Consider the following 22,491-nt stretch of genomic DNA (forward strand, 5'->3'; position numbering starts at 1 on the left):
TAAAGATGTTGGATCAGTCGTTAGGGTCAAATTACTTGACTACAATGACCATGGAGGGTCTAACGTCTCTAGCAATAAGGATCACTGAGAGTAATATACATTTATGCTGGCTCTGGTGTGTATTTCCAAACATTAAATTAGACCTGAGTATTACAGTATAATCTTTAAGGACTTTTTTTATAGCCTGCACCAAGGTTGTTATCGTTAACGAAAACTAACGAAATAACGAAAACTAGAAGTGAAAAAACATTTTCGTTAACAGAAATAAAAATAAAAACAAAAAAAAGGAAAACTAACTAAAACTGTAATGAGTGTTCACAAAACTAACTAAAATTAACTGAATTTATAGCAAAAATGTGTCTAGTTTTCATTGATGTGTGCGTGTCATACAATAGTCAAGGGTGAAAATGAAGTTTAGTTTACAGATTTTTTTCTTGCTGTCTAATTATGCCAGCAGGTGGCCAGTACGTTAGTCAAGTCGTCTGTGTTGCTGCTCCGTCCACGCGCAGAATCATGTCAGGAAAAGTCGGGAGAAAGCGCCAGAGTCCAATTTGGGATTACTTTGAATATGACTGTGTTTTGGATAAAGCAAGTGTCTTGTAGTGGAAAGAGACAAATTATGAGGGATGATAGGTTTGTAGCTTGAACCTATTCGCTGGAACGTTGAGGACAATATAATTACACAGCAAGCAAGACCCGAAGTAGGCAAAGTTCTTCATGTTACTCATGCATGAGGGAGACCTGCCTGGAGCCAAGTGTCGTTCCACCACTTGACCTCCGTCAGACTCTCAGCCAGGTTCCCCATAGCACTCCTTTTATTGTGGTTACATGAATATGCATAGGGTCATTAGCATATAACATCTTACATAGGTATACATGTGAAAAAAGAATACTGTGTGTGTGTGTGTGTGTGTGTGTGTGTGTGTGTGTGTGTGTGTGTGTGTGTGTGTGTGTGTGTGTGTGTGTGAGATTTGTGTGAGGTCAAGATGTGACCCTGTGAAGAGTCTAGCGGGTCCATCTGAACAAAAGGCTCTTATACTTAAAGAGATATACGTGTGTTTGCTATACCATATATCAACAAGAGAAGATACGACCTCTCCTAGGAGGTGTGTAATCTATACCAGAACACTCTGTAGAGGAGTGAACGCACTCCCCTCTTCATGCTACACAGAGTTGTTACAGACCTCCTAGGATGAGACATTCTTTCAATCTACAAATGATTATACACCTCTAAGCATATATGGTTAAATATTTCTAAGCATAAATGACAATCAACAATACAAAATCTAACAAGGGACATTTCTAAAGGGAAAAAAAAAATCCCACAAACCTTAAAGTGCACTTGAAAAGCTCACACAAGGAGGCTAACCTAGCTTACCTTGAGAAGGTAAGGGAGCACACTCAACCCTCATCCCCAGAAAACAGAAGCTAACCCCAGGCAAGGCAGCGTGATGCATCCCGAGACAACAGGACGGGGATACAACTGTGTGAGTCAACTGCCTTCAAAAAGTTTATCAATTCACTTGAACCAAAATTACGAACACCTGGTGCTGCGAGAGTTAATAATCTCATTGGGGCCAAGATATACATTTTATAGTTGCCTGGTATCAGTGGTTGTTCATCTGCCTTTATTTATTTATTTAAAGAACCCATAGGTGGGAATGTGAGTTGTCTGTCTCTGCGTGTTAGCCCTGCAACAGACAGGCGACCTGTCCAGGGTTAGCGTATGGTAGCTGGAATAGCAACATACCCAAGGATAAGCAGAAGAGCATGACTAATATGATGGAACTGGGATTTTGTTAGACTTAATTATTGCAAACACAACTAAAACTATAACTGAAACTAATCAAAACTAAACTGAAACTAAGGATTTTCAAAAAATAAAAACTAAACTAGCAAACAATTGGTAAATACTAATTAAAACTGATATGAAATTGAAAATCAGAAGTCAAAACTAAATAAAAATAAAAACTAATGAAAATTGCAAAACTATTAAAACCCTGGCCTGCACTAAGAGATAAAGAGTATTTCTTGATCTTAATAAGCACTTGCACTTTAAGCTGAGAAGCTTACTGATCAACTAATAACATGGCTTTGGTAAAAGCCAAAGCAAGACATCCACAGAGCTTTAAGTGTGTCCCATTAAGAACAAATGTGGAAGTTGAACAGATTAATCTAAGCAGCCTCCATGCTTCAAGGAAGGGTGTCAAACAGCCAGCAACAGGCATGTGTAGGACACAAAGCCTATCTGGTGGTGCAGGAACAGGAGCTGTTCTGCAAGAGAGATAAGTCCAGGTCAGGAATGTCTCTGTTCCTGGGCCAAGTAGAGAGGATGGCTGCAAGAAGAGATGGAAGTGCAAGAGGGCAGATAATGATGGAGAGGGGGATTGAATGACACAGAGGTGGAGGGAGGGGACGAAGGAAACAGGAAAACACACACAGGGTGATGAATGGATAGGAACTGAGAGGGGAAGGAGGGGAGAGAGGAAGAGTGATGAAAGATGGGATTATGTGAGGAAAGAGTAGAATAACATATGCAAAGATGGATATGAAGAACAATGGAAGAGAGCATAATAAGTGACTAAAAGTAGGTTGAAATTAAGTGATTATATTTGATTTAATGTGTTTAAATCTATCAGTACATTGACTACATTTTATCTACATTTTGTTAAGGATGGAAATGGTCTTAAATTCATAGGCAGCCGGTCCCTTTACTAGTACAGCTGCCAAGATAATAGCCATGACAGGGAGAAGAGGGATTGGTAATGCCAATCTTAATTCAGACTATGGAATGATATGAACCAACTATGAGATCAATGCACCGTCAAATGGACTTGTGGGCTGTGTCTGATCTGAGCCAACATTCATCACGCTGAGAGAGGGATTTAGATAAAGCCTGGATGCTGAGACTGAGGAGTTTGTTTTTGAAACATTCTTTATTTGTTTGTGTGTGGGTGTGATTTTGGACAATATCTGAGGGGTAAGGCAAGAGCTGAAACACAGGGCCATGTATGTAGGTGTGTGCATGTATGAATGTGTATGGGCATGACTTATTTATTTTAGGGCAAAAGTGTATGCTTTAAGACACAGAAACAGACATTTCTTGCAGCTTTTCATTATGCTAATGTGTGAGTGTGCTGTGATTATTTGTGAGTATTATGTGAAAATGCATAGTTTTGGGGGATTGGAACCCCAGGAGTGCAATCAACAGTATCCACAGGAAGCATTTCTTTAAAAGTAGAAATAGCGCTATTGAAAAGTGTTCAACCCACCTGAATACCTCAGAAACAGATATCTCAAAATTTAACTACAAATAAAACAGAAGGGGACAGGCACTACTAAACCTAAGTGAGAAAACAATTTTTTTAATTTTGGTGACACAATCAAAGAAAAAAAGAGAAAGGAGTTTTTTTTATCCAATCTGCTGATGGCATCCAGCCTCAAACGCTCGCTAGGTAAAGAATGGCTGAGTGTGTGAAGCCAGTGTCAAGTAATCAGAAGAGCAGCTTCATTCTGCTGCTGAGAGTGTAAATTAGCATCTCACCAAGTCGAGCCGCCAAAAAAATCCCACCAAGTGTAAACACAGTCTTTTAGCTCTCAAGAGGGAAAAGATGATTACCTCACAATTACGAGACCACAGTGCAAAGAGAAGCCCCATTGCCTCAGTGACAGAAAGAGAGATTACAGGGTGGCGGTAGTACTAATGATGATGGGTAAAGTGAAAAATACTGTAGTTTATCCCAGGGGACACATAAAATTGCAGCAACTAGCTGAAATTTCTGGCACTTGGCTAGCACACTGGCAACGCTCTTCAAACTGAAACATGAAGAAGAGCTGGTTGCGAGTCTGCTGCCAAATCGAACGGTTTCTTTTTCTAAGGGTTTCTTTTTCTGTGAGGTGACACTGTACCACAGACTCATTAAATGTACAAACATGCAAATTTTGTGAGGGTTTTTTTTTTTTAACAAACTTACATTTAAAACAGGAACTGAGTCATTTAAAGTCCTCTTTTGTTTTGTTTTTTTGTTTAATGTTTTTTTTATAACAACAACAAAAAATCAGGACTATTTTAAACGGTTGGATTCACAAATTTTACTGATGCAATAATAGTAAAAGCAGAAAGTTCATTGTGTCATTAGGAGTATGACCTGCAGAGACTTTGACTTAGCAGGAAAGTAAAGAAATAAACATACATTTGACAGTACTAACATCCAGCTGCTCTCTGAAAAATGAACGACAGGAATCCATTGGGAATTGCTCAAAACTTCAGATCAGAATCAAATAATTTACAACAGCAGGCAGCAGTGGAGTTTGCAGAAAGCAAAGCACAGATGGGCTTTGAGGTGGACGAGAGAGAGAGAGCACATATCTGAACCCCAGTACAGCAGCAGCTTTAGCAAACATTAGGGGGGGGGGGATAGCTGCATTTCATTTCCATTTCTGCTTCTTTTCCTCCATGCACCAAACCTTTTAGAACCAAGCTGGTTTGACAGCACTCCGTACTTTCTACCATGCTGGGATGACGCTCTCTCCCCTACTCCTAGGATTAGGTCACTACTCAAATCCTCATTACTAATTTGGTTAGTACTATTTTTTTTATTAGACCTACAACCAACTGACAGATAGTTATTCTGCTGGAGAAACTGTGGGGAAAACATGGCAGATCATTTTCATATATTTTGGAAATGCCCAATAATCCAACCATACTGGAGTGAAGTGGTCAAATCAATTTACTTGGTGACTAGTCTCAAATTAAATTTGGATTTCTGTACTGTGTGTTTGGGCAATATCCCATCAGCAGCCTCCTTAAAGGACAAATATTTGATAAACATCCTGTTGGGAGTGGGCAAAAAAGCGCTTACCAGGAGGTGGCTGGAGAAAGAGCCCCCCAACAAAGAAAGATTGGATAGGAATAATGGAGGAAATATATAGAATGGAAAAACGTACTTTTTTTTTTGAACCTCAAAATGGACCAATTTCATAAAAACTGGAGGAAGTGGGAGAGATTTGTTGAAGGTGGTAATGTGGGATGATGGGTGGCGGGTTATATAACCAGAGCTTCACTAAGTATTTTCACGCCACTACCGGAAGAAGGAAGGCCTGCTAAGGACGTGGTCACTGTTTTTTAGAAGGCAGCTGATAAAAGAGACTGGAAATACCCTTCCGAATATCATCAGGGATGGACTGTAAAGTGCTGCGTGGACAGTAGCAAAAACCTGACGACATGGGACCTGTAAAGAGGTGGAGGGGAGCTCCCCCAGACTGGGCAGATCTGAGGGTTTCACTGTGCCATTATGTTATTGTCAGTGCGTATTATGTTTGTTTGTTTGGTTGTTTTTTGCTGTTTTTGTGTTTTTTCATGTGGATGACTGTCATAATTACAAAACTTTCAATAAAAAAACAAACAAAAAAAAACAACCTACAACCAGTATACAAGCTCAAGTGTTTTCATACACTGAGGTAAAACTGAAGGATTATGAGCGTTATTCACAAATCTATAGTGCAAAGTTAAGAGCTTAACATTAGCTGGCATGTTTTCTATCAAATATCCTAAAAACAATTATTTATGTACCTTTAAAGGAAACAAGAAAATAAACCAAAATTACGACGTGACACACATTTAAGGTTCAAACGGTGGTCAAAAATGAGCACAAGGTGAGCTAACAAGGTTTGTAATTACCATGAGTCACTTAAACTACTGTCACAACATGTTATACTCAGCACCTTTTATTTAATAAGACAAGGCTAGAAATACCTAAATCCTCATTACTGTTTTAGCAACATTACACACAATGACAATTTAGCCTGTTTTTTGGGAGGAAAATGCACAATGCACACAAAGTCTGATGCAGCTGATTTCCTGTACATACTTGCAGACACACTTGCCCAGAACAAAGCTTCATCATCTGTTAATGAATTCCATGGCCAGCAGTGTTTGCTGGTGCAAGCAGGTAATTAGTTTAAACAGCGGGAAAGATCAAAGACAACGCTTCCTGTCTCGCTCCCTGGTTATGACCTCGCAGGGGAAAGTCACAGATTTCACAAGCAAGAGAGAAAGAAAATGTGTGCAGCTCAGCATACAGAACCAAAATCAGAGTCATCATTTTGGTCTCAATCATAGCAAAATATCCTCTTTTGTTGTAATACACAAAGTGTTTTGTTTTGTTTTTTTGTTTTTTTTAAAAACTGTACCCTTGAGTCGCTATCAGCAAACTATGCTTTTAATCTTGCTAAAGGTTGATACGATTTACGTGATTTTTAAGTCTAAAAGGCACTTAATCTGTTAAGAATTTCAACAAAGGACGAGTAGAATAGGGCCATCATTCCACTGAAGAGTATCACTTACTCTGGGTTATCATCAGGTGTGCTACAAGTTCCCCTTTCTCTCACCGTGCCAAGCTACAGCCCTTATCTGACAAAATGGAGTCCAGAGAGGACAGCGAGAGATAGCATATCTCTGCGTGTTTGTGTGCCACTTGTATCTGATGATCCAAGTCACTCCTAGCAAAGCGCCACAACATGGTGGCTGTTGATTTTTCAATGCTGCCAATTTTTGGTTACATTTAAACAGCACAACATGGCCTCACATGGTGACAATGATCCACAGCCAAAGTACTTTTGAGAAAATACAAGGACAATGCCAATCATCATACTACGCCTGCCACTTCCCCCAAAACACACTTTAAAAAAAAAAAAAAAATTATGAATCCTCTCCTCCCTTACAGAAATAACACAAACTGAGAAAAAAAACAAAATTTTTATATATATATATATATATATATATATATATATATATAGTGACGCCAAGCCAAATGTCACAGACAATGAGGGACTTCATATCTGTGGGCTTTGCAGGTCTCCTCTTCATACTGACAGAAGGATTAAAATCCCATAGGATTTAACTGGCACTGGTGGAGAGTGGAGCTTAATTCTTCATGTAGCTCTCTCAACATATTTCACTGTACATAAGGGATAATTTGGAAAGCTCTCATCGTGCCGGCCAAGCAGGTTATCTAAGCGAAAGGACTCTAATGTATCTCATGGGTCACGCAAACACTGGCTGCCTGAACGATGACTCAGTTCCATTAAGTTACATCTTTGTCCTTAAATGCTCTACCAGCAGCAGTTCACATGACTTTGCTAAAGCATGCTATCAAATATTTATACCAAATCTTCTGTCCTATTCTATGTTAAGAGCATTTTACCTTGCACAAAGCAGAGCACAGACTGGGTTTGAGGTAGACCACATATCACCTTTCCGCACCCTAGTTTAGCAGCAGCTTTAGCAAACTGACCCTTCACAAATCTCATGCTTTTCGTCTCCATCACCATACAGGAATGACTGCATTTTCTTCCCAACCCTCTCAGATCCAAGCTGGTTTGGCAGCACCCCTAATTTTTGTCCATACTATAGGTTGTGTAAATTCCTTTCCTTATTCCCAGCATTACAAGGGGAATACATCACCTGCACATGGCTGCCAAGGATAAGACATATATCAACCTGTCAGGACTGGAGCCAAGCTAGAGGAGAAGCATGGAAAATAAATAGCACTGCCCTCTGTCCTGAACAACTGGCCTCAAAAGAGGGTGAGAGTGTGGCTAAAACCTATTCAAGCAAATAAAGCATATTTGAATTTGAATTGGACAAAGAGTGCAAAAGAGAAAGGGAGGGAGAAGGGGAAACTAGTGCAAACATATCAACAAATGTTCAAGTATACAAGACTAGGCCACCAGTCATCACATAATTTGCCATATTTTCACTGTTTTTAATTTAGGTTTCACTCAGTCGTTCAATGGTAACTTAAACTTGAACTAACTAATGTGGAGATACAGAAATTCTTTTATTGCTGCCATATAATCTGCATCATTATAATTGCATTAATAACATTCTTTATAGCATTATTCCATTTAATAATATTTCTCACAGTATTGATATAGCATTAAAGTTGCTTATTGAGGATGTTTAGTTAAGGATCCTTCCATTATGTTAACTTTTTTTTTTTTTAAACAGGTACGGTCAGAAGTATTTCATACACATTGCATATTTGTGCTTATTTCGAGTTGATGTTCGGTTCATTGAGGGTCTTAAGCTTCACTGGTGTGACTGTCCAGGTGATACATGCTGAGGGAAACTAGAACATAGAAGGATGATTGCATGCATGCTTACAATACATATAACACATATAATCTAGGAATGTGTCAGGCCTGAGGCCTTAACTGATTTGGTGTCTCACTATATTTTACTCTACTTGGCAACAGATGACCAGAGTCAATAATTAGCCCCAGAGACCCTGAGGGCTTGAAGTTTATTACCTTGTATGGAAGGTGTTATAGAAAAGAGAAGTTCTATGTCTGTTTATAGCCATTAAAGATGTACAAGATGTACCATTAACTGTGACTAATGTCTGGACCCTATTTTAATCCGTAATTGACGCCATGGGGGGGGGCGTATACCCCACAGCTTTATAAGTGTTCTCCATATGTATTTTTGTCAGAAGACATAGGCTGATGTTTTCTCCTGGCTGCTAATAAACTCACCGTTTGATTGCACTTTTCTGAGGCCTCCGTGGTTTGTCTCACTGCTCTACATTGATCGATTTCGCAACACTAACTAGTGGCAGTAGTAAATGACTGGTGATGAGATGTTAACAGTACATAAACACAGATTTAGCATTGTCTATATAATAAATATCTGTCACGTTATAGATAGAATAGAGCAGTAGAAAGTCAAAGGACTTTCTGCACAGGGCATCGGCTTGACTAACTGGTGATGCCGAGAGTAAACTCAATAGGTTAACCCCTGAACCTGTCTTTACTCACCAGACAGAATCAGTTTGGTAATTTCTATATGACTATTATGTAGAGTAAGAATGTTGGTCACATTATAGCCTGGTAGTGTTTCTTTAAAAGTACCGCACACTGCAGCATGAGTGATTGACTGGAGTTATTTGTCACCAAAAAAGTTGAATCAGCAGAGATACCGATTCACTGATCTAAGCTGCCAACATTAAGGTGCAACCATACAGCAACACTACACTTGAGTCTATACATATTACATAATATGTATAAGCCAACACTGAACAGGAGGTGGCTGTCTTCGATGCAGCTGCCACAAAAAATTTTTGTCAGCCGTCTGCGATCCACTAATAGCCTGGTTAGTCCTGAAGTTGTGCGTTGTTCCTTTTTACATGCCAAGCAATGGCAGCTTTTCATTAACTCCGGGACGGCTAATCAGAACAATTTCAAACTCAACACTGCACTTTGTGAGAGTCACAACTGTCTGGTACACGGACACTAGGGTCTGCATGGTTATTACAAAAATCCTAATTATGATTATCTTAGTCATAATTAAATTCCATTTATGTAAAACAATTACTCATTAACAGTAGTAACATAACTGTTATCCTGGCTCAAGCTAAACTAAAATGAGGCAAAAGCTCACCAGTGAAAGGAAAAGAGGTGTACTGGATTTATATTACAAGACAGAATGAGACCATCCTTGCAATAATTAAACCATAACTACCGGTGATCTTGTTTTCATAGTTGTGTCAGGTCATATTGAAAATACACACACAATCATAGGATGCATCATCTGTTCAGGAGATAGCCATCACTTCCCATGAGCTTTACAAATATAATAAGCAGCTTCTTATTTGTAGCACCTAAAGAAACCTTTATTATCCATTTAGTTGAGCCCATCGCCTCATAAGGCTGGTGGAACCCGAAAGTCAACAAAAGCCTTCGAATTTTTTTTATAATAGAGAGTTTATAAGCCAAATGAATCCTCACTACAAATTAGGGCTGCACGATTAATCGTTAGAAAATCGCGATCTCGATTCATACTTATGTGCGATCTCATTTCCAAATGACAACGATTAAAACAAAACAAAAAAAAAAAAGACGACGATTGTACCGCATTTTGATCCGGGACGTACTCTGCATGAAAACAAGCGCTCACTCTTCCTGCTCAACAAATGACAAGGGCGGAGCCTTATACCACGTGATACAGAAGCTGTGCCGTGTGATGCTAAAATTAGCAGGGAAAAAACAACGGAGAGCACGTCAGGGATGACGAGAAAGTGACAGGAGAAAATCCGTCCCGGTCAACCACCCAAACATCAATAACGGGAACCTTATACAGCGCTTCCCTATACCCGTCGAACTCCCGCAGGCACCTGACCAAAGATATGGCTCCCATCAACACTGTGCAAAACGAGGGATTTAGGAAAATGATCAACACCCTAGACAAACGCTACACAGTGCCGTCCCGCAACTATTTTTCTATTGTTGCACTACCTGCTCTATACACGCAGCGCCGAACAAAGGTGGAGACGGAATTTCAAGCAGTACAACATTTTGCGGCAACAACAAAACGTGAGACATTTGTTGTTTTTATGTTTATTTATTGTTTTTATGTTCAGTCTCAACTGTTACGAAGTTGATGTGCAGTTAATAAGTGCAATAAATATTTATACTGGAAAAGAAAATCGTGAGAGAATCGTGATCTCAATTCTAAGCCAAAAAATCGTGATTCTCATTTTATGCAAAATCGTGCAGCCCTACTACAAATGCCTTGTGGCTGACACAAGGCATATTTTAAACCAACAATCTAACCAACCTTTTTTCTCATGATAAAAGAAGTTTACAAAAAATTAATAAATAAACAAAAAAAAAAATCAGCTTCCAAATATCACCAAAATTCTACATTCAAAGGAGCCAAACTGATGCGGTAAAATGTGGTGGGAAAACTGTAGAGATAAAGATAAAAGGAGAACGGAGGCACAAGCTCAGTGCGTCACACTGACACATTTCCTGCTCTACCGTCATCACTCTGAAAGATGAAGATCGGCAGACAAAGATATGAGAGTAGTTTTCAATCACAGCATTCAGAAGAGCTCATCTCAGCTCAATGCTGTCAGTAACTGCTGCTGGTAGCATTTTCCTCAGTGGGATTCTGCATTATGGTATATTTGGAAATGAACAGCCAAGCGGAACAACTAAGCAACAGCTGAAATTATACAACTTTTAAGTGAGAAACTGGTAACATAGTTTAACAAGTTATACTGGGAACACAATGTACAAGAGTTACATAAATACTGCAAAATGTATTCCAACAACCACTTCAGTGCTGTAATACACTATACTATTCTCTTGAGAAAAGCTCATAGCTTATATATGGCTATTTGTCTCAATAGTTCAAATACAGTCACTATGTTGGTGTCTGTAGGAATCTGACCTGCTCCACAAAATACACCATAAATTTCTCACACAAACCTCCCAATCAGAAAAACTATTTCAAACACTACCACACAATTTTGGAATGGTCAATGTGAGTGTTATTTCTACACCAGTGTCAATCAAAAATAAACATAATCTGTGCAGTGTGGTTTTGTGGCTCGCCAGCCTCCTTTGCTTCCTGGAGCATCATTCAGCCCTTTATAGCAGGTCCAAATGTTTCGTGGACAATTTCTGACACATGTGCAAATGTCCCGCCTGCTGTACTCTCTACATATGAACAGACATCCCCACACAACACAATGTCCTGCATTTTCAGCACAAAGCTGTCAAACGGCTTTTCACAGTTATGTACGCATTTTAGCACAAAAACAATACAATCGGCTACAAGTTTCTCTGAGCAACTCTGACCCTCATTCACCAACAACATTATAAAACTACCATTTTTCAATCCAGCTACAAGCAGATTAAGAGTCCTGACACACAAACCGAACACGGGCAGCAAAGCACCACTTGGCTGCTGTTAGGTGTCTAGTTTTATGTTTTTTGTCTGTGTGTGTGTGTGTAAAGTGAGCTTTCCACTGAGGTCTTTAGCTTCTACTTTAGCTACGACTTTGTTCAGTGCAATTCTTTTATTAATATATCTATCTATCTATCTAGTGCTGTTTGTAACCATCTTTCTCAGAGATCAGAGATCTCAGGCACATTCTATGCTTATACAATATCTACCTCACCGTAGCCATACAGGCTATGGGTCCCTCATATTAGCTGCGAAGCAAAGGAGCACATTTGTGTGAGCTTTTTAATTTAGGAATGACTCATTAATCTCTTCCATTTTAGCAATGTTTAACTAAAGTTCATTTTGTGACCTATTAACACCACAGCGCAATCTAGCTTTTAGATGTGCTTAGTTAGAAGCACTCTTCACAAATACGACTAAAAAACAAATTCTGAACAAGTACACAGGAGCCAGTGTAGTTGCGGAGGAGAAAAAAGAAAAACACGTGACCTAATGAGTTGAAATGGTAGACAACATGGTGAAAAGGGGAATTTATAGATAACGTACAGGAACTCAGAAATCAACTTTCCTCCCGCAATAATTATCATTTTCCCCAAGCTCAGTAAAGCCTGCATCAAGTTGGCTCGCAGCCCTCTGCTAGGGGCTTTGGCCAGTACTGAGGATTAAAACCCTGCAAGTCTATAAATACACCTAGTAGAACAACGTCAGCATCCAGCCAGCTATTGCACTCACCTCTCAATGCTGGGTAGCTGGCATGCAGTTTTTTCTTCCTTTCTCACTCTTCTTTTTTTACTTTACACCACCAGTATTTTAGCCTCTCAGACTGTCACTATTTGTTCTCTTTGTGTTCCCATTTCTCTCTCCCCCCTGAACTTCCTCTCAGCTTGTTTCCCACTCGTCTGTGACTCTCCCCACATCTTTCACACAGTCCTGCTCATACTCCCGCGCTTGGCAGGGCCTCTTAATTGGAAACAAGCTGTGAGCAGGCTTTCAGTTTGAGGTTAAAATTGCATCTGACCTGCCTCCTGCTGCATCTTCTCTTCTCTCCTTTGGCTGCATTACAAGCTTGTAAACAGTGGCTGAGTGCAGATATGAAAGGGACAATGTGTTGAAGAGGGGGGCAAAAGTTGACTCTCACTGGCTATAAACAGCAAAAAAAAAACCCCAAAAAACACATCACAGATACACAAGCAAAATTGTGTCCCTGTCTTCATAGTATACTTAGTAAGCCCTTACTAAGTATACTATGAAGACAGGGACGGGCTATATAACAGAAGATTTATTTTAAAAAAAAAAACAACAACAAAAAACGTCAACAACTCCGCTTTGTTTGTTATTCAAACGAGCTGAGCGTAATCAGGTAGCCAAGAGAAAAAGCGTAACTTGGAGCTAATCCATTGTTTTCAGCAAAAGATCTTTGACAAATAAAAAAAATCCAACAAATCTCCTGACGTGATTTTTTTCCCCATTTACTGTAAGCAGTGCCAAATCATCTTGACAGCCAGTGCTGATGTGCACGTCTGCCTCATCAAGAGAACTGCACAAGCAATAATCATGACAGAAGCAAAAGACAGAAAAGGATGCACTTAAATTGTGCATGTGATATGCAGACATGGCACATCAAAATATCCACATCAATCAAACTTCTGAAACATAAAGTCTGAACTGCAACACAAAAAAATGACATGACCATTACATGGTAATTATGATGAGAGGCTGCATTTGGTCTGTCACAACTTCCTTGTTGTCAGTGGGAGAGGATAAAAGGGATTTGTTGCACAAAGAGCCACAGCCAGGCACAGAAACTATTACTTCCACCCAGTTAGACCACAGACTGCACTGTCTGACCCATAGAGCTGCATAACAGGATAGTGCAACTCATTCACAATCACACACCAACCTTCACAGAGAGCTCAGCTAACTAAAGATGGGGCAAACGTGCATTAGTCTTCGCGTCTGATTTGTACTTGAACATAATGAGCTGATGCCATGTGGAGCACCTGCATTTATTTAATTATTTAACATGTTAACAAATTGGTTAATGTCTTAAGATGAGTTTAAAGCCTCCTGTCTGACAAACAGCTGCTTAATCCAGTGAGATATATTTAAAAGCTCAACCCGTTTAACATTTTCCCAATTTGTAACATCCTCCAAGCAGCTTACTCCAGCTAGTGTGTTGTTTACATCCCTGTACAAGTCAGAGACATTTTTTCATTTAGAGAGCTGAATCATGACCAGAAACAAATATTTATCTTCTTGGCAAAAACCTTCCTTAACTACTGTCCCATCTACATCTTTGACTCCATCAAGACTAACTCATTTGGAAAGCCAGGAATGCCAGAATGGTGTACACAGCAGTTCTAGGTATTATTAATATCTGAAAATAGCTTAGCTTTCAGGGAGTTTTTAATCATCCCTGTAAAAGATACTAGAAGTCAAAGAGCAATTAATTAAGACCAGTACGGTAAGAGAAACAGGAAAAACGTCTTGTTGAAAGCTACCCACAATATGGCGTCTGCATGTTCTTATAAATATGTCAAACACTTCCAAGTGGATTATTCAGCCTCAAACCAAAGTAGTCAATCAGTAAGGGAATAGCAGAAGTGATTTGATCTGGTACTGGTCATCTCATTACATAACAAGGTGATGAGAAGAAAATCTGGGGAAGGAACAATGTTATACAGATATGTGTAAAAGAAAGTTTTTCAAAGAACTGCATAGATGCCTATGAAAGCAAAGTACACCTCATGATTTAGTAGCTTGTAGAGCAACGTTTAGCACTAGCCTGCCGTCTGACAAAGGGGGAATTTTTGCCCACTCATCTTTACAGTGCTGTTTCAGTTCATTGAGGTTTCCTGGCATTGTTTATGCACAGCTCTCTTAAGGTTCCAACCACAGCATTTCAATCAAGTTGAAGACTGCACTTTGATTGCAGCCATTCTGATAAACCCAATTTTGGCCAAGGTTCAGTCTCATAACTGAACCCTGGAACATTTTGGTTCTCAACTCAATGGTCCCATTGCAAAACAAGCCCAAATCATCACGCCTCCACCACTCTACTTGACAGTTGGTATGGGGTGTTTGTGCTGATATGCTCTGTTTGGTTTTTGACAAACATGGCACTGTCTCATATGTGCAAAGGACATTATTCCAGAAGTGTAATGGTTCTTTTAGATGCAACTTTGCAAACCTAAGCTGTTTTGTCATGATCTTTTTAGAGAGAACAGGCTTTTTCCTTCTAGAAACCCTTCCAGACCTTTTCAGTATTCTTCTAATTATGCGGTCATGAACTTTAACATTTAACATGGTAACTGAGACCAATAGACGTGCTCAAGTCAAGTGTCAAGTGCATTTCATTAGCAGCACCTAGCTGCTACTTACACTCTTAAATCCTAATGAAAGCTGTAAAGGTGTGGTTAGCTTTTCACAAGAATGCAGTTTTTCTTGTTGACATGATTATATAAAAATTATGTTTGTTTGTTTTTTCAATAAGAACCCAAACAAACCTCTTTTAAAAATGAACATGAAGCTGCAAAATGCACAGTTTTCTCTGCTTTCTCTATAAAATTGAATAATAATGAAACATAAATGATGAAAAACTTTTCCATGCAGGAGTTACTCAAATGTTCTTTTTTTGTCATCAGATTTCATTGAGCTAATGACACAGTTCAGCTGCCATCATTAACCTGTAATATTCTGTCAGGCAATCTAGTGATATGAAAACGATGAAATTAATTTTAGCGTTTATCAACTTACCCTAGTTTACCTGATGTTAATGAGACCAACTGTATTCTGAACTTGAGAGCAAGAGGTGGGAACAAATGGGGTGCAAACAATGCTGTCTGCATTTCTCTTATCACAGGTCTTCTTGGTCACTCTCTTTATGTCAAAAATGTACATGGAAAAAAAACAGACACACATAGCAGCTCACAAACTGCAAGACTCCAATTCTGGAAATTTATTGTGTCAGCTAAGCTGAGAGCAGGTGTGCCTGAAATGTTACAGTTTTTATGTTGCAATAAACTAGACAAAAGTGGAGTCCTGCAGGGTGCAAGCTGTTGGTCTTTCCATGTACATTGTTGACCTCGTTTTGGCCAACCTCCTTCACCATTTTTTGATAAGGATATTCATTTACTTTATCTATTTTTTAAGATAAGTTAGAAACAATTTTAATTCAATTGTTAGTAATACCGGGCATTTATGTAGATTCATTCACGGCTCACAAACTCAGCAGCCAGCCAGCAAGCCACAGCAGTCATGCTGCAGCATGATATAGTGCAAAGTTAAGGCAAACAGGTCTATAAACGATGACAACACAAGGTTTGGTGAGACTACACAATCTGCCAGTTCTGCTCTGTGAAGGCACTGCATAGAGGTTACTCTGCCTTAGTGACAAGAGTCACAAAAGCTGCCTCACAGACATCAATGTGAAGGAAAAATAAAATGACAACCAGCAGTGATGCCTTTAATCTATGACAGCTGATCTGATCACCAAAAAGCAATTGTCTAAAAAGACCAGATTACATCCTGTTTGAGATGTAGCCGACCTTGGTGGTCCATGCATGCACCAAGGAAGAAAAATAACACCCACATATGTTCTTTTCTTCAGTAAACTGCAGTGTCTGATCCTCACTATTTAAACCTGCAGGGTTTAATTTTTGTCTTTCCCTTTTTGCAGTGAAAATAATTACATAACAAAAAGCAAAAACGACCTCAGTGGTGACCCATGTTTTTCCTTGCTATTGATCGCTTTCCATTTTACGTGACAAGATTTATATATATTTTTTTTTTTTAAATCTGAAGTGTTGGAAACTTCTCTTGAAACACTTCTTAGGTGTTTTACCCATACTCCTAGCTTCTGTAGCATACCCTGTCACTGTGAAGTATTCAGATAGATGACTTTAAAATAAAGCAAAGATATTTACTTGTTTATATTTGTTTGATAATAAATATAGAAACACCAGCTTAAAGGTAAGGAACTTTTAAAGACTCAATGTTAGGCAGCTGCCAGGGCAAACTAACCCTGGTGTTAGTACATGTTTTTCGTCAAATATTACAGAATTGTGCATTGGACTTAGCACCAAGCTAAAGCTTGTTAACTGAGGAGGTACCAAACACACTTTAACCATGCAATGCAGCTAAGAAGCCAAGGGCAAGAGATACTCCAAGCCCGTTTCACCCCCAGTGTACTTAATGACAGGAGGATTAATTTTTCCTTTGGGTTATAGCTCTGATGCCACCCATCTCACTGTGTAAAAGCACACCCTGGCAGCACTTGGCATCAAGCACTGAGCTGGTAAATCGTGGCAGAGAGAGCAGATAGTTTAAGTCTATGGTCTGATATGAGGATTATTATTTTTATTGGCTGGGTGTGTAGAAGAGCTTTGGTGTTATTTTCCAACCAAGTCAAACATTAAAGGCGAATCCTGTGAGGTTTAATGGTAAACAAATGAGATCCAAGAAAACCCCTCAGTCATATTGTTGGAGCAGCCAGGTTTCAGAGCTGATTCCTTCACAAACTATAGAAAGGAGGATCCCCCAAACAAGCAACTCACACCAACAAAGAGTTGAACCCCAAACAACGGCAGGGGTCACGCAGGACACGGGTTGGGGCCAGGGCATTCCTGGCTGATGCAGTTGGGTTTGTCTGGGAAATGACTGAGCAAACAGAGACCAGAGTGGCTTCCCCTTGCTGGCACCAGCGCTTTGTCCCTACTAATCCACTCCAAAGAGCCACAGTCAAACACCCAGCGCCATACAGTCACCAATAACAACATAGCATGGTCTGAGGGGACACGAAATGAATCCCACTGGCCAAAGCTGGGAGACAGACGCCAGTTTACTCATCACATTTGAGTACAGAATACAGTGTGGCTTAGTTGTGGGACCGGGCAAACCGATCTGAGTACAAGGTAGAGACTAGTTACACTGAGTATTATGTGCCTGTTTCATTATAAAACTTTTATTTGTGTGTCATGTAGAGAGCATGACATCTGTCAGACACTATCAGGAAAGTCAGAGGACCAGTTATCAAGAAAAATAATAACAAATCCTAGATCAATGGGAATATCACCTGAATACAGCAGTTCTTGTGTTTGACATTAAAGCTACTTATCTGTGCCTCGTGATGCATACCTTAGTAAATAAAATGATATGGCATAAAGAATATTTAAAAGTGACATATCAAACCGTGCCAACATTTGGACATTAGATGCACTTAATGTAATGACACCTTATCTTTTTGACAGCCCAGGCTCGGGTCTCCTTACTTAACAATAGGAATAGTTTAATTTATACAACACTGGGAAATTCAACAAGAAATATCACTGGTATTTGCCAATTTTATGTACAACTCAATGAGCTGACCGGACACAAACCTGAAAAAAAAAAAGTTTCAGTCAGGAGCAAACAAGTGTGCTGACAAAACCTTTAACACATGACACCACCTGTTTTGTCATTATTACAGTCACACATACAAGCTTCACTCAACTAGTTAAAAACACCATACTGACAAAAATTAGTGGCAAGACAGACCTAGACTCTTGCAGTACAGCTAACCGGAAGATAGTTGTGAAGTACTTACTTGTCATATTCTGCATTGTCTTTGTTACAGCGTGCATCCTTGTGCTTCTGCCAGTCCTTCCCATGCTTACAGGTGGTGAGGAGGACTACATCCTCTGAGTTATGAATATGATATAAAGCATTCCTAGTGTCCGAACCTATTCCAGTTAGGTACCTTTTCCCCTTAAAAACAAGCATGTACTTTCTATAAGGGGGGATTGTGTTGTATTTCAGATAGCCCTTTTCCCCACCTGTCCTTGGGTGGTCTTTGGAGAAAAGAGGGATTGAAACGTCAAAGTCAGGCCGAAAGTTCTCTGTGCTGATGCTGGCTTTGGCCAACATGGCAAGGCCAATGTCAAAGCCAAGGTCCTCTGTGTAGTCCGGCCACGTGCCAGAATATAAATTAAAGATGATGTGGTTTTTGCCTCCATTCCACAGAGGGAGGCTCTGGATTTTTGCTTTCAGGTTGTGTACATACTGGGGCGAGAGCTGGTCCCGGTCCAGAGTGTCCAAACTCAGGACAAACAGGCATGCCTGCCCTGGGTCAGATGTGTAGAACCTGGAGCCTTCGATAGAGGACAATATGTTCTGATAACTCTCTGAAAGTTTTTCCCCTTTTTGTTGGGGGTATACGTAAACTTTAAAGCCATTCCTCTCACACAGTGAGAAGTCAAAGCAGGACTCCATTCTGCAGCGTTTTCCCGTGTAAAGGCCCGAGTTAGCGTCCCTCTTCTGCCTGGGAGATATGTGTTCAGTGAGATCATCGCTCCGGTCCTGCTCCCAGGAGCTGAAAGGCTGCAGGTACCCCGACATGTGACGCCACCGCGCCCCGGGGCCATAACCGGAGAGTCTGCGGTCATGAGGCCGGCTGGGACCCCGTCTGGACAGGGGGACTTGTATCCCCCCTAAACAAAACAACAGTATGAGACACGCGCCGGTGGAGAACAGGATTAAGTAGCGTTTTTTGGCCTGCATGTGTCCTACAGTTTGGGATGAGATATGCGGCGCTGAATCCAAGAAGTCCCAAAGTTTTGGTTTCACCACCTCCAGCGGGAGCGTTCCGCCATCTTCCCCCGGGCTGCAAGGGCTGTGCGTTCACGTCTCCCTCCTGCTTCAGATGCCTTTCACAAGTCCGAGAACTGATCCAACGCATGTGGGCGATTTATAAAGTTCATCCACCTCGTCTCCTCGTCAATAGTGGTATCGACTAGCTGACAGCAGGTTTTCCTATAGAGGAGAGTGACCCGGTGCTCTCAAATTCGGGCATCTCAAGACGCACCCTAGTTGCCTCTGTGTAATGCCACCTTCACTAAGCCATGTGCCATCGTTGTCACACAGAGTGTCGATTTCAAGTCAGCGACAAACAAACACAGCACCGCACAAAGTACAAACTCAACGTTAAAGCTGTGATGTATTTCCGACTTGTTGCCTGGACAGCTACAACTATTGTCCCTACTGGAAATTAAAGCCGAGCGGCCACTTGAGCTCTGGACGTTTACACAAACCTACACTTCGAGACACTGCCACAGTTCCCTCACAAACTGCACACAAAGATACGAGTATCGGTGTGGCTGTTAAATCTACACGGCGCATTGCTCCAGACTACAATGCTAGCTAGCCGGCTAACTAACTAGCTAGTTTCTGAAAACATTCCCGGTTAGCCTGTTAGCTCAGCGAGCTTCAACGCTGGTTGGAAGTACAGGCAACCAGAGACTCTACCCTCTACCTTTAAAAATAACACGTCTCTCCATTCAGCTCATTCTTCTCTCTTGTCGTCAAATCCACAGATTCGTTCCTCCGCGAATTTCTCGAGTAGTGTAAAGTATTCAAGTGGTGTTTCTCTCTCTTTCTCTCATACACAATAACAGGAGTGCAGCAAAGACTGCAAGCCAAGCAGAGCAGCACGGCCGTCCCACTAGGACGACTGCTGATGGTGCTGTGACGTCCTTCCACGGCGCACGGTGCGTTACCATTGGCTCCTGTCACACCCGAGGCGGGCGGGGCTTTCCTCTTGCACCCATTCACATCTTGGAGAAAAAAAAGAAAAATCGAGGAAAGAAAAGATTTCTGTTTAGAGTTTCCAAGAAAAAAATGGAGTGGGCTTAAAATTGTGGTTTGACTATTTAACCATGTGATGGTGTATGGGTTGTCAGTTATATAGACATAGATAACGAAAGTCCTTTAACTTAAACTGAGACTTGCTGGGCACACACTAAGGAGTTCAGAAGTCGAGATTCAAGATTTTGTTTTCGGTGTTTTCGGTGCTGACTTTAATGTGTAAAAATTAAATTAAATTTTATTTACCAAATCACAAACAACAGTCACCTCAAGGCCCTACAATAACAGTACATACAATAAATAACTGTATTTGTCATCCAAAATTAATTCAGAGCTAATATCATCAATATAACTAATACTTGCACCTCAACAGACTCATGAAGGTACTGGCCATAAAGATGCAGGATGTAGGAACTATATTATATGGCTCATACAAGTATTTGCAGTTGTGTTTCAGTTTACAATAGATGATTATTCAGGAGATGCATCACTACCCTCTATTAAACACTCTCCATCAATGAGAATGAGTCAGACAGAGGGCTGATGGACTTTAACAAAGAAAGTTTGGTAGATGGACTAGTTCCTGTGGATCACTATTCTTCTCTACTTCACCACTCAAAGGACTTTATACAACATGCCTCATTCACCTGTTTTTTCTATGCCCACGTGCTTTCTATCTGACATTCACACTCACTCACACTCTGTTGAACCCATCAGAGAAAAACTTGAGTTTCAGGATTATGTTTAAGGATACTTATACTGGAGCAGCCAAGGATTGATCCACCAGCTTTCCAAATAGTAGATTACCTTCCTGAACTGCAGCCTTTGGTGGCATTGGATCTCTGTGTTAACAATGTTGATTAACAAAATGATTTAACATTTGAAAATACCATAAAGGAGCATGTCTGCATTTTCCCAACCCCATCGATGCTGTCTGCTGGACAGTTCCGGTGCATGCACTGGTCCTGCAGAAGTGTCGTTGAGCAAAATGTAGGATTCCGGGATCACACCAGTGCTTTGAGTAGAACACTGATTCCACTGTTGAGTGATAAATAACAAGACAAATCCATCATTTTGGAGCCTGCAGACAAATGGAAAGTCATGCAAAAGGTTGAAAGCAGAATAGAGTTTGGCCTGAGAGGAACTGCTGCACTAAATGAGGACCAGCAGGACAATGGCACTGTGGTGCGTTACTCAGATCTTTTCTGGCATGTAGTATGCCATAATGTGTTTTCACAGCTGCTGTGGACTGAAAGCCTAGAAGTGATTTTGCAGAAGCGGGGAAAGAGCAAGGAGGAATGTGAAGCTGCGTTCCTCAGGAGCTGTGGACCAGCTATCTGCACTGCCTCAGTTCCCCATGGACCACTGATCAAAGACACGGAGTGATACAAAGGCCACCTCCTCCCTTCCTCTTTGTCTCTTGTCTTTCTGTCCCACTCAACCCACTCCTGCCTCCCCCCTCTCTTCATTATCCCTTCCTCCTGCTGCATTCCTTCCATCCCTCCTGTCTTTCATCCCCTTTTTACTGATTTCCAAGAGGGGGTGGTGCCGATGACTGATGTGAACACATAGATGTTCCTCTGCTGTTGCTGCTAAGATCATCAGCTGTGCCTTGTGTATAAGACAGAGTAAATACAAATCAGCAGAATATACAGGCAATTGGACTCCAGCAAGGGAGAAAAAGGGGAAAAAGCATAAAAAAACAACGAGGTTTTGCTTTTGTCTAACTATAATCCGCAGCTTAATGAGAATGTGGAGATGCTGTCTCCCTGCTGTTGCATTGTGTTTGCTGAACTGAGCACTGGCCAGATTTAGAGCAGCAGGGTGACGGAGCCAGAGCAGCACTCCCACTGTGTTATACACGCAACCATGCCAATATCTAATTTGGATGCACCCAGGTCAGCATAGTTTTCCCAGCCAGGCCGCGACTCAGCCAGCCAGCAGCCAAATGGAGATTTATTACTTCCTTCTGAGTACATTTTGAGGTCATTAATTTGCTGTTTGTTAATCACCGCAACACAACTGCAGTTTTGTTATCAAAATTCCACTCCCTTCGAAAATCTGTCAGAGCCATTCGGTGTGCTAGGCTACACACATGCATGCTTATGTGTGGTTGT

General features: G+C 40.6%; 1 protein-coding gene across 1 annotated transcript in view; it reads right to left on the bottom strand.

Moving 5' to 3' along the window:
* The window catches only part of LOC146658669 (exostosin-1b-like), a 46,438-nt gene extending 24,911 nt beyond the window's left edge, over nucleotides 1-21,527 (bottom strand). Inside the window, exons 1-2 of the mRNA XM_085422386.1 lie at nucleotides 21,265-21,527; nucleotides 18,339-20,343 (exon numbers count right to left, since the gene is read on the bottom strand). Of these exons, the coding sequence (XP_085278512.1) occupies nucleotides 18,339-19,291 (953 nt within the window). The 5' untranslated portion in view covers nucleotides 19,292-20,343; nucleotides 21,265-21,527. The remainder of the gene's footprint in view (nucleotides 1-18,338; nucleotides 20,344-21,264) is intronic.
* Nucleotides 21,528-22,491: the final 964 nt, after the last annotated feature.

The sequence above is a fragment of the Rhamphochromis longiceps genome, linkage group LG11 (genome assembly GCF_057381845.1).
Source record: "Rhamphochromis longiceps isolate RC_006_pf linkage group LG11, R_longiceps_female_GT1.1, whole genome shotgun sequence".
Taxonomy (NCBI): Eukaryota; Metazoa; Chordata; class Actinopteri; order Cichliformes; family Cichlidae; genus Rhamphochromis; species Rhamphochromis longiceps.